The sequence below is a fragment of the Aptenodytes patagonicus genome, chromosome 3 (genome assembly GCF_965638725.1).
Source record: "Aptenodytes patagonicus chromosome 3, bAptPat1.pri.cur, whole genome shotgun sequence".
Taxonomy (NCBI): Eukaryota; Metazoa; Chordata; class Aves; order Sphenisciformes; family Spheniscidae; genus Aptenodytes; species Aptenodytes patagonicus.
The window spans coordinates 71626031-71638915 of NC_134951.1; the positions used below are offsets into that span (position 1 = coordinate 71626031).

The 12885-nt window shown below is 40.6% G+C and overlaps 1 protein-coding gene across 6 annotated transcripts in view; it reads right to left on the minus strand.

The window, feature by feature from the left end:
* Nucleotides 1-12885, minus strand: part of ARID1B (AT-rich interaction domain 1B) — a 339132-nt gene that overhangs the window by 38468 nt on the left and 287779 nt on the right. For all 6 annotated transcript variants that reach the window (XM_076333801.1, XM_076333797.1, XM_076333800.1 and 3 more), the window contains one exon: nucleotides 5877-6022. In XM_076333801.1, the coding sequence (XP_076189916.1) occupies nucleotides 5877-6022 (146 nt within the window). The remainder of the gene's footprint in view (nucleotides 1-5876; nucleotides 6023-12885) is intronic.

Here is a 12885-nt window from a genome sequence, read left to right on the forward strand (position 1 = left end):
ATGTGTGTGAAACCTCAACAAAACAGCCAAGCAATGTGATATTGGGAAGCCAGCATCCACTAAGCATTTGATTTGTATGCATTTTGCCCTTATACTCGGTTTGAGGAGCTGGGGCAGCTTGTGACCATTATGAAGTGAAGGATGGCAGCCTAACACATTTTAGCTTTGAATTCCACAGTTAAAAAAAAGGTTATTTTTCTTTTAGAGATTTTTTAAAAATATATTTACAAAATGGTCAAATGTATGCCACAGTCTGGTTTCAAACTGGGATGCAGAACTGTTATACAAAATCCATTTTAACAGTTAACACATTTCATGCTGTGAAAGCGCTAAAGAAGAAGTCTTAGTTTTAGTTTCAAAGCAACCAACGATGACCCTTCTCCTCTAAAGCAATTTTAGAGAGGTCAAACAAAGCAAAGTTAACAATCACGCTTCTTCACCAGGATTCTGCATGGCTAAATCCTCTGCTGATATCTCACTGTTAGCTAGGTTGGCACACTGTATTTCTGTTACAAAGAATACAATAATTGTGCCCACTTCTGGTAGTCCTGTTTCCATCATAATTCCTTTATAAAATCTCTTTTCCAGAGAGGTTTAAGTTAACACCTCATGTAAAGGGCAAGTAACTCTAGTCTGCAAATTACCACATGTATTCTGACTGTATTAATCATGTTTAGAAATGTAAAAATACTGATTCATTTTGGCTTTTGAATATTTCTTGTTGGCATATGCAAATATAACTATCAGGAGTTGGAGGCAATAATGAAAAAAATAATAGTTTCCCAAATTCTGTTTCACTTTTTGTTCTAAATTATTTACTTCATCTACATCCTTTCTTTCTACCTGTAAGAGGAGAACTGCAAGGACTTTACTAGTGAATTGCAAGGTTGTCTAGTTTCCCTATAGCTTTTACCTAAGATGTTTCCACAGCTACTTTTCTACCCTCTGCTGAAATGCTGTTTCATAACTTCTTGCAAACGTACTCTCCAGTGATTTGCAAACAGACATTCCTTCACTTTTTTTAGCAAAGTGGTACGGCGAGAACATTGTTTTGACCCTTTCTGAGCAGTGAAATACTGTTATTGTCACGAAACTGCTAAAATAAGACACGGTCTCTTTCTACACAGGTACTAATAATTCTGTGTGTGAAGTGCAGACCAAAGGATAAAACATTTTAGAGAGGAGGATAACAGGGCAATCTTGACTCAAAAAGTGTTGTAGCGTACTGTGAACAGGTTTCAAATACTAGCCTCTGGCTTATTATAAGAATTTAAGAGCTAGAATGATTTCAAACAGCAAGTATGGGTCACAGTCCTGAATTAACTATTCCACACTGAATTTAATGTACTCGGAAGCAGATATTGACACGAGTAAAACTGCAGCAAAGTATTCTTTTTTTGCTAAAGGCTGCTCTATCAGTCCCAGAAGATGATGAAATACTGCAGGAGAGGCAATACACAAACATTGTTTTTCTCTTTAGTGCTAGTGCAATAACAAATCATGCTCTACAGAACAGAATATTACATCCTTTGTAAGACATTCCTTCCTCCCTTCCACCCCTAGCACTCTCCCTCCGAAAAAAAAAGAAGAAAAAGAAAAACCAGTGAATTTGTGACTCATGTGGAGTGGGCAAGAGGGTCCCCACTGCTTTTATGCCCACAGGAAAAACGAAAGGGGACAACAGCATTGCCTAATGTCCTGCCACAAATGACCATCCGCCTCTGGGGAAAAGCACAGCCCAGGGTGCTCAGGCACCTTATCTGAAAGGGACGAGTGGGCCACCAAGGACCTCAGCGCCGCACCTCCTTTCTGCCTACCAAGTCTCGTTCAAGGGATGACAAGTGCATGCGGTTTGGGACGCGGGCATGTCTATGCCAGGAGCTGGCTTGATTTACAGTCACACAGTGACCATTGGCTCACGGTCATCACTTGTTTGGAGTATAGGTGATGGGATACTTCAGCTGTTACCAACTGCTGACACATCCTCCAGGAAGTTTATTTAAAAGTGCATTATATAACAGCTCATACGAAGGCATGCGTTAGAGCAAAAAACCAGTGAAATAAATGGAGGTTTCCATTTTTCAGAAAAAGGTAACCAAGCTGCAAAACAGAGAAAACCGATTAAGATTTCTAAAAAATGCTTCACATTCATAAATATGATTGCTTTCTCTACCAGAGGTTCACTCAAATAAATACAAAATAAAATATATATAAATATATGAAAAGGTAAGTGTTGTATCTATTTTTAATGTTATTTTTAAGAGCATCCTTTTAATTCCTTTAGTGCAAATAACGTTTCCTAGAACTTCACGTTTTATGTAAAGTATTACGATGTTAAAAATTTGTTGGGATAATAGTACCCGGAAAATGGAAGGTTTCAGTAGGACAGAGGTAGAGAAATTAGGAAAGGATCCTTGTCACAGTAAGATTAATGCCCTTTTATTGTTTTGTTCACCTCCACAGGCAGCAGAGATTATGAGTGCCAGTTTCTGTGCAAGCACAATATGGAAATCTGAGAGATCCAAACTCCATATTACTTCTTTTTAAAGATAATTTTCACTAGAATTAACAAGGCTCACAGCATGAAATTATTATTTTATTTATGTTGGGTTTTGTAAGTTTCCTTTTACTATATGTATTTTTAAAGCCTGAATTAAAAAAATAGGGGGAAAAAAATCTAAAATAGATAAGGGAACTGTGAACTCATGTAACAAAAGGACAGCGGAGGTTATAAAATTTTTCTGAATGGCAGTTTGTTCCATAATTGTGAAGGGATTCTGGCTCTTTTTCTTGAAGCTTCTGTTATTGTTATGGATGGGATACTCTATCAGAAGGATCTGTCTTCTTTGATCTCATAATTTCTGTGTTCCTAAACTGCTCTACATCAGCAGAAGCTGGTGATGTGTTATTTGATCCACAATCACTGTTGAAGTACCAGGATGCATAACTGCAACATGATTTTCCTTTCAATTGTGACATTAATTAAAAAAACTAAAGAAAAAAAAAGGATCAACTGGTAATAAGGAATTATAAATACTACTAAAAACGTGTGGCAAAACCAGTGTTATACTTAGCTGTACTGAAGCTCCAAAACCAGATGAAAACAATTCCACCAGCATCAGCAATCTTCCTCTATTTTAGAGTAAAACCTAAAAGTGCATTTGATTAAAACAAATATAACTAAAACCTACCTTCCTCCCTCAAAACAGGCAACACAACTGCACTCTCCAAAACCCAGACAACCAAGAAACCAACTTCTCCCTATTGCTTACCTTAGTTTTTCATTGGCCTCTAATTGAAACCAGAGTTGTTCATGCTCAGTGCATGTGAGAAAGTTAACTAAAGCCCACACTTCACTCCACCAGCAGCCGCTCAGTTGCATTTGTTTTTGGCCCTACACATTGACCGAACCCTGGTTTATCCGACAGACTGTGACTTCACACTAGTGGGGAAAAAGGCTCAAGAGCCAGATAGCCAAACTGGTCTTTGTGTCACAGAAAACAACGTTTTCAAGCCCCTAAGTAGGCATCACCTGCAAGTTCTCCACCTCATCAAACGCACCTCATCAAATGCAGGGCCAGAGCTGACCCTGAAGTGCTCCCCCAGCTCAAGACATTATCATTTTAAGTACTGTATTTACACTTGTCTTAAGCTCAGCCCTTCATTTGTTTGACCCAGGCAGAAGGATGAGTCAGGATAGGGGGAAATGCAGCATTCCCACCGCATGTGCCCCCAGCAGTATATTCACACCTAATTTTCTCTTTTTGTTCCCCCTGTACCAACACCGTCTTGTGTGCTTTTGGAGGCCGGCTGCATAAAGCAATCTAGATGCATGTCTGCTCACACACAGAGGAAAAGAGGTGCACTGAACTCCTCTAGTTCATCTCATACTTACTTTCCATTGGGTAATCTTTGAATTAATAAAACTGGAACAAAAGAAAACCTCACAAATGCACTGGCAGAAAAAACCCTGATAAATGTTTAAATTATTAAAAATCCAATATTTCAGAATGCATAACACAATAAAAAGAGTATGACTACCCCATACAAAAGACTGCTAGGATAAATGGCCTTGCATTGAACAGATTTCCACTGTATGAAATAACGAATGGCTGAATTATCTGAACAAAAAACCCTCTGTGAATCTTCCTTTAAACTGGTTATTCCTCAGGAATACATAAATCTTCTTAGGCAGGGCACTCTGCCATCTGTTTGCTGTTGGTTATTTTTGCAGCTCTGGGGGCCAAAGGAAAAGGGGGAAAAATTACTTCTGCTAATAGCAAAACAGAATTTATAGCACAGTTTCAATGCTCAGAAGTAATTTTATTTCAGCAAGCCAGACAACACACGTAACTACACAAACAAAACATAATATTACCTGGGACAGCTCTGGTGGGGGAAAAGCAAGCTATTATCTAATGGTCTTTTCAATAGCTTTTCCCTCTTCATCCAGACGGTGAAGTGTGCTGTCTGGACTAACCAATGGCTTCCAAGCCAGCACTGGAAAAGCCTTTTTTTTAAATTTTTCTTTTCTTTTTTAAAAATCTTATTGATTAACAGCTTCTTTTCTGTTTCTTCTGCTAACCAAAAATGTAACATAATATTCTTGAAAAATAAGACACTGTTAAGTGTCTCAGGAGCTCCTATGTAGAGGAAAGAAACCCTCTGGACATACTAGACACTAGAATCCCACAGTGGCCATTTTCTGCCCAGGAAGCAGGGACATACAAAATTGTCAGGGAGTAAAGACAGGGAAGGAGGCAAAGGATGAAGGAATGAAACAGGCTAAATGGGGCAGAGAGGAAGATACTGAAACACAGGCTCTTGGTAAGATACAATTTAAGTAGTAAGGCATCTCTAAAGAAATAAACAAAAGTAGAAACAAAACCAACTAAGAAACAACATCAAATCACCTTAGCACAACCTATCCAGCTTTCAGAAAAACTTCAAAAACCCCCAACGTTTCAAAAAGGGCTAATGTAATCAGTAAACCATGCACAGAAACTCCATGACTGGAACAAGTATTTGGGAGGATCCACATCAGTTTGGATGAAACTCCATCCAAACCCATTCCAATCAAAGAATTGATCTTTACTGAAGTATTATCTTGATGGAGGATAATTGTTAGAAGTTCAAGCTGAATACGGACTATAAAGCACATTTGCACAGAACTACATCCACCTGTCTTCATAGTCACACACAAAGCTGCAAATAATTCTCAATTCACAAGTCATGATATGAAGGATAAATCCAGCAGCTATATTGAATATGCTTTTTTTTTGCAAAAGGAAGCTATGATTAAATTTCCTATACTGATATTTAAATAAGTAAATGAAGAAACCCTATATATGGTCATATGAATTTTGGAAACAGTAAACATGGCCTATCTTTTCAGAACAGAGTAATTGTTTTAAGTGCTCAGCTTACAGCATCTTCGAGTCAGAGCAGGTGCACATCTCTTTTTTTAAACCAGTACCACATTAAATATCTGAAATTGCAATCTTAGGAAGTAAGACACTGAAAAGCAACGGCAGCCTCTTAAAAGATGAGGTTTTTCTCCTTCCCTCTCTTGCAGACACATACACACAAATATACATATACTTGCTAGTCAAGACCTATGTCAAACTGGGTCTGAGTGTTGCTGGAACTGTTCAAAACATTGTACTCATCTACATGCTGTGCAAAAGGACTTAATGAAAAACGTATGAGTTACTGTACAAAAAAATGCGAATACCTTAGCCTGGTTTCGAATCACTCCAAAATACCCAGCAGGGGTGAATCGAATGAAGGCTATCCCTCTGCCACCAGGCCCAGGGCTGGTACCGTTAAGCAGATTTCTGGAGGAAGGCCACTGCTGAAAGGTTACCCACCATTACCTGTTGAACTGTTCACCATGTTAGGTGCCATGCTGTAAGGTGGAGCCTGCGGGTTCATCAAGCCAGAGCTGTTGGTCATCGGCTGAGTGTAGGGGGAGCTGGATCCCATAATACCGCTCTGATTCATGGCAGGAAAATTGCCTTGCCTACGAGAAAGAGCACACACACGATGTCTCATTACGTACCTCGTACCTCGTTGCTGAAGGTGCTGTGGTTTGTCACAGAGTACATCTCCTATTGTTTGCAAATAGCTAAGGAGAAGGCACACAATTAGTTCATTTTACCTACATGGCGAGCTTTGAATTAGTCTTGAATTAGTTACCGTATATCTGAGACAGAATTGGGCTGAACACAAATTTCAAGAGATGCATACAGTGTCTTTATACGTCACAATCGATCAGCAGAAAAATACAACTCATATTATTTATCCTATGAGTAGACAGCAATGTGATCAGGAGTCAAAGTTAAAACGTAGTGTTGGCATAAAAAAAATTCCAGTGAATTGCAATTGCAACCACGTAATGGAAATCCTTACCTGCCACAGCTTAAAAAACAGTGAAATGACCAGAAGAAAAATGGGTACCGTAGAATCTGTTTCAGATTTCTGTATCTGATGTTATTGCATTGAACATAATGTTCATCTTCTGTACATGCCATCTAGCTCCAATCTTTCAAAAAACCATGTATATACTACACTTTGTTGAAAGAAGAAACCTCAGCAGAACTCTTTTGGTTTTGAAAATTAATCACGGATTGGTATAATGCTTTCATAACTGAGACTTAAGTTTGTCTGAAAAACTGCCCTGAATGAAGCCCTTACCTAATTATCCACATTTTCAGATGTGAAGATCTTCAGACCAAATATTTTTGAAGGCTAAACCTTATCTACACTTAAGTTTTAAAAAGTATCTAAGTACGCTTTGAACTTGATTTATCAAATGCTATAGATAAACTGAGGCACAAGGAAGAAAATAATCCAATCCAAATAAGCAGAATAACCCGATGTAATGAGTGATCCAACTTCAAAAATAAGCTTTTATTCTTTTAATCCATAATACAATTATCTACCTTTTCTTGGTATAGTTGAAGACTGCACATATTATGATATGTATATGGATATAGATTTACACATATAAATTCAGATATATAAATAAAAACACATGCAAAAATATACTTACTTGTATATTCATAGCCCACATAGGAAAATACAAAACTCAGACCTGTTTCTTCAATGTACCCCCTGTAAATTTATGCTGTTTTTCCAAATAAAGGAGACAAGAAAGGAAACAACCACCCCTTTACATAGCTTTGGTACCTGTCAGCTTTTTTTAGTCACGAAAAACAAAGCATTTAATTTTATCCTACAGGCAGGGAAAGCTGCATGTCCTGGTAGCAAGACGGAGTTTTGGTATAAATTCTCCTTTTCATTATTATACAGTATTCAAACAAAACAGACGACCCCCAAACCAATAACCCTGAATAACTTCAATGGCTTCTTGTCTTCTCCAAACCTATGGCAGACTCTTAACGCAATTGGTAGTAACGGATTTCTTTTTTAGGAGGTACAGGAGGAAGACCATTAAAGCACTATTTGGCCTAATTTTTCTTGACACACTGTGAATTTCTTCAAAAGGAAAAGAGAACGGTGTTTTCTAAATAAAGCATCTTTTTCCAAGTCAGTTTTGTCCTTTGCTCTCTGAAGACAAACTTTTCTTCACTCTTGCAAAGAGGCAAAGGCTTTCTTTTGATATGAAGGAGACAACTGCCATACAATGTCATTTCCCTGATGAAGCTTGCAATGAGTAGTGGAGGGAGAAGATTTAAAATGCACAGTGGTGCAGTGCTCCAAGGGAAAATTACAAAGGGAAAAGAGAAAAGCAGGACCATTTGGCAACAACTTTAAAAGATTTCAGTCACACAATCAAGCTTTTCTTATGTAAATACTGTATCTTAAACACCCCCACCCCCCCTTTTTAGCTGAGAATTGCTGTATTTCAACAAACGCAGTTAACTGAAAAGTTCTTTCTATGCTGGATAAGCGAGATCCTTTCCGTTACTGGGTAAAGTTACTAGTGAAGATGAAGGAAGTGATTTTTACACTTTAAAAAAGAAGTAATAGATTTTGAAAGGTTCTTTTATGGAGTGAGGCTGGGATTCTGGAAAAGACAGAAGTCTCTACAGGTATCTCTCTCTCCAATATCCTTTTGCTTTAAAAATGCACAGGAGAGACGCACCGTGCAGGTAAGCTGAAATTGGTCCTTACCTACTAATATTTCAATACTATTACTTCCTCTAGCATGTATATCTTCTAAGCTGCGGGGCTGTTCATTGTCTCAAATTGAGGTACAACCTATTTCATGTTACCCGCTATGGACATCAATCTCAATCGTAGCTCATGAAAGCATACTGCTGTACAACAGCTCTAAATCAGAAAGTAGGAAACTATTTCCAGTTTAGACGGAGAGTGGAAATTAAATAAAAGGAATATACTAGCTTTGGCCAAGACAGCAAGAAAACAACTGAAGTCTAAAAAAATTGCTTCTGTACACAGAAAGACCTGAATGGCAGAACCTAATTCCGAAATTTCATCTGGCAAGGCAATACCTTTCCCTTCCATCCTCCCATGTAATGCCGCACTTGGAACTGACACAGCTTTCCATCTCTGGAAAGAGCCCAGCAAGTGAAAAGACTCAGCACTATCCCTGGCAGAACTTTGTCCTTCCCCGGTCCCCTATCAAAGCACTGACTGCAGCACGCGTGAGCTAATTCAGTAACACTGAAAGGCGACATCCTGTAAGAGCAAATGTTATTTTATCCTGAGATTGGGTGCAGTGCGCAGTACAGAGCTCCTCCACATATTATTCTGCTCTATGATGGCTTGGAATGGAAAGTTTCTTTAGGGAGACATAATCAGGTATTACTTCAGACTTTAATTCTCACTCCACAGTGGGCCTCCTTTGAGTAAAGACTGCCGACTGTGACAAATTGTGCTGCATCAGTGCTATAATATGAAGTGGAGTCCATTAAGAACTGAGCTGAGATCACCAAACTCATTTTGATTAACCTCCAGGTCACTAAACACTTATAAATATGTTACACAGCAGCTGCTAAACATATTTATATATGCTTAAGGTCACAGCATCATCTGTTGGTTGTTGGAATTAAGTCAAAAATCTTATGTTTCCTTCTGTGCTGCTTTTAGTAAAGGCATATCCAACATACTATTTAAGAAGTAGTTATCTCAAAGCATGCTACTAGACTCTCTCCTACATCTCCCAATTCCCTCCTCCATTTTTCTGGGAGGCTAAATAAAAATCAAGTCTTCTAAAAACAGCCTGTTGTACACATAGTGACATCTAATGGCAAAAATTCAACTGACCGGCTATGAATTCTATAGCAGAACAAACCCAGTTAAGTATACAATTTTACAATATTTACCACATAAACACCAATGGCTGGGTTGTTTAGGGATGACACAAGTGATAATTAGGAATAATAGGAAGAAATTAAGAGAAGAAACACTTATGTTGAGTATATGCAGTCACCCTCCAAGGGAATGAAGGAAACCCCAGCACTTGACACTTCTGCACACAGACAACACATTAGAAAATGTACTGGTCAGAGAAATCCTGCATTACATATGAACTAGATGACCTGTTAGGTGTTTTCCAGCTTTAACTCCTCCAATACCGTGATTCCAGATCACCTATTTTTTCCCATTCAGGAAAGAAAGCAGCTGGGCCAATACAAATTTAGGATTATGCTATCAATTTAAACACTGTACTTAAGCCTACACATTTCTTTTTTCTGCTCTACTGCTACAAGTAGCTCTCCAAGTATTCAGCAAATGGAAGAGATTAAAAATGGGAACGGGGGGGACTCTGCTTGCTTTCTGTGGTTTATTTACTCTGCTGACAATTTAGTAATTCACAGCACTTGCGTAATGCCAGAGCCAGTTGTTACGCTCAAGGAAAGGGCTGCCACCCAGGGGACCTAGACAGGCTGGAGAAATGTGCTGACAGGAATCTTATGAAAGTCAACAGGGATAAGTGCAAGGTCCTGCACCTGGGAAGGACGAGCCCCCTGCAGCGGTGCCGGCTGGGGCTTGACTCGGGGGGAGCAGCTTTGCTGAAAAGCCCCTGGGCATCTTGGCAGATGGGGAGCTAAGCGTGAGCCAGCAGAGTGCCCTGGCAGCAAAGAGGGCCAACAACATCCTGGGCTGTGTGACCAGGAGCAGGGCCAGGAGATGGAGGGAACTGATGATCCTCTCCTTACTCAGCACTCATGAGACTCCATCTACAGTATCATGTCCAGTTTTGGATCCCTCAGTAAAGGAAAGATGACGATAAACTGGAGTGAGTTTAGCAGAGGGCCCCTTAGATGGTCAGGGCTTGAGCACTCACCCTGAAGGGGCTGAAGGACGAGGGCTAGTTCAGCCTGGGGCAGAGGCAGCTTTTGAGAGGAACCGAACAGCAGCCCCCCAGCACCTAAAAGGAGGTCAGCGAGAAGATGAAGCCGGGCTCTTCACAGTGGGGCACAGTGGGAGGATGAGACATAATGGGCAAGAGCTAAAACATGAGAAGTTCAGACTGGATGTAAGGAAACCCTTTTCCCAGTGAAAACAGGCAGGCACTAGATCTGGAGACCCAGAGTGCAATCTCTGTCCTTGGGGGTTTTCAGCACCCAACTGGATAAAGCCCTGAGCTCGCAGCTGAACCTGGTGAGGAGGAGGTTGGACCAGAGACCTCTTGAGGTTCCTTCCAACCTGAATGACCCTATGATCCTAGACTGTCAACTTCATTGTGCTGTTGATAGTCTGGTGTACTATCGGGTCCAAAATACAACTGGTCAAATTCAAAACATTCCCTTTTAAGAGGGTCCTGTTCTGCTCTTTTGTTTTCATTCATTTGCAATCTACCCACAGCTTAACCTGCACTTAATCTCTTTTTTCTGCAAAACAAGTAGCATCAGATCTAATTGTGTCTTCTGAGCTAATGCAGAAGTCCATGTATTTAAATAGAGGAGATGACATGCGAGATCTGGTCATTGTTAAAAAGCAGAACAAAGAAATTGTAAGAAAGCACTGACAATACAATGGAGCACACAAGTGATCACAGCTGCCAAGCAATCTCTTTTATACTGAGATGTCTTCCTTTAATTGGACCTAAAATCACCAGTAGGTTAGTGTGTTGTCTCTGTCACACAAAAGTCACTCTGCAGCCCTTGTGTTTAATACTTGCTGGTATGTGATTTAGTGTCTCCTCAGTGTTGCCATCTGATGAAGGTTTTTATAGTCGTCTTCCTCAGATTTGAACAGACAACTAATTACAAAATTGAGTTCAGAGGTAGGTGTGGTTTAGCTATGGACGATGATAAAAGTGGATTATGCTTCTCAGCAGGACAAGAAATGAAGACACAACTTTTCATATGGAAACATGTCAAAGCTCAGGTTTTTGCTGTGTGCAGAGGGATCAAGTTCTACAACTTTCTGTGGATTTTCTGGCATCTGACACTTTGTGCTCTCCTCTCGATCTAAACCTGTAACATTGGAGCAAAGCCCTTCATGCAGTCAGAAAAAATGATGCAGCTTCTGTAATGAGCCCTGCGGCAGCCTGAGCACAGGGGCGAGTTGAGCACGGAAATGCATAGGGAACAGAAGAAGGGTTCAGAGGTGGAGAGTCTAGAAGGGCTGGAGGTGAGGAGAGTTTGGGGCAGAAAAGATGGAAATGGAAGGGAGAGTAGATGGAAATGAAGAATGAACAACAAGAGTTGGGAGCATCCTCACTAGGTGCCAAAGGTTTTTAGGGCCAGGAGGATGATGGGTGTTCCGGAGAGGGGAGATGAAACAGAGATGCAGGAGGAGGAGTAGGGAGGAACATACAGAGAGCCATTACTCCCAGACTAAACACAGGGAAGGTCCCTCCAGCACGAACGTGGAGCCTCTCAGCCAGGTCTGTCTGAAGGAAGGGAGGGATTCACAGGGGAGCCTCAAAAGCAGGGTGCTACCAGAGATGTGCCTTCCTGCAGCTCCTCTGCTCATGCACACTGCCATGAGGCAGGGCCAGGCTCCAAGGGCGAGCCCCAGTCCAGCAGTGTGGCACAGCAGGGCGATGCCGAAGGAGCAGTGCTGCAAGGACGGGAGCCAGGATGGGGCGCACAGCCCAGGTAGGGAAGAGCTGCCACTGAGTCACACCTCAGTGTGACCTCCTGGTGGCCACAAGCTTGCACCAATTATTATTATTTAGGCACCTCTGCACTGTGCTTCCTGACACTTCCCATAGCACTCATGTAACATAGGGATTTCTCCCAGTTATCCTGCCCTAGGCACTGGACCTGAAAAATCATCCTGTTACCGTGACCTGGCCACCTGAGCAATTGGCTGGTGAAAAAAAAAATAGCCCACAAGCTCACGGAAGTTTGCCATTTCTGCTCCAGATCTTTAACCTACATCAGTTTTGCAGCGAATGCACTGTAGCACCTCAGGGGAGTAATTTGTGTAAACATTTTAAAAGGAACATTTTTTTTTTAATGCTGACACACTGCTAAGGTGGCTACTTGATTACAAACTGTGAAAATGACTGCGTTAGGCTGCACTCACAAATCACAGTGTACTGACCAAATTGCCCAGTGCTTATCTGTGCCAGGTCTGCAGCATGACAGTATTTCCTCTCTCTTTTAAATGTCAAAGTATGATTTGGGGGGTTGTTATTTAAACACAGTGACCTGCACAATAACCAGAAGTACTTCATTTAAATCTGTCTTGAGCTGGGACTAGCCTTAAGCGCTTATAATCTGTCATACTTTGACACCAAATGGGTTATTATAATGAGAGTAATTCAGGAGTGAGACCTGCAAATGCTTTCTCCCTGGAGAATTTACACATAAACATGTGCATGCAGATACATATGCTCTTTTGTTATGGATTTTCCTTCTTGCCACATTACAGGCTTCCTTGGAGAAGTGAAACCATTTCTGTTGTCAGGGGATATGGGAGAACTGGAGGAGGGAG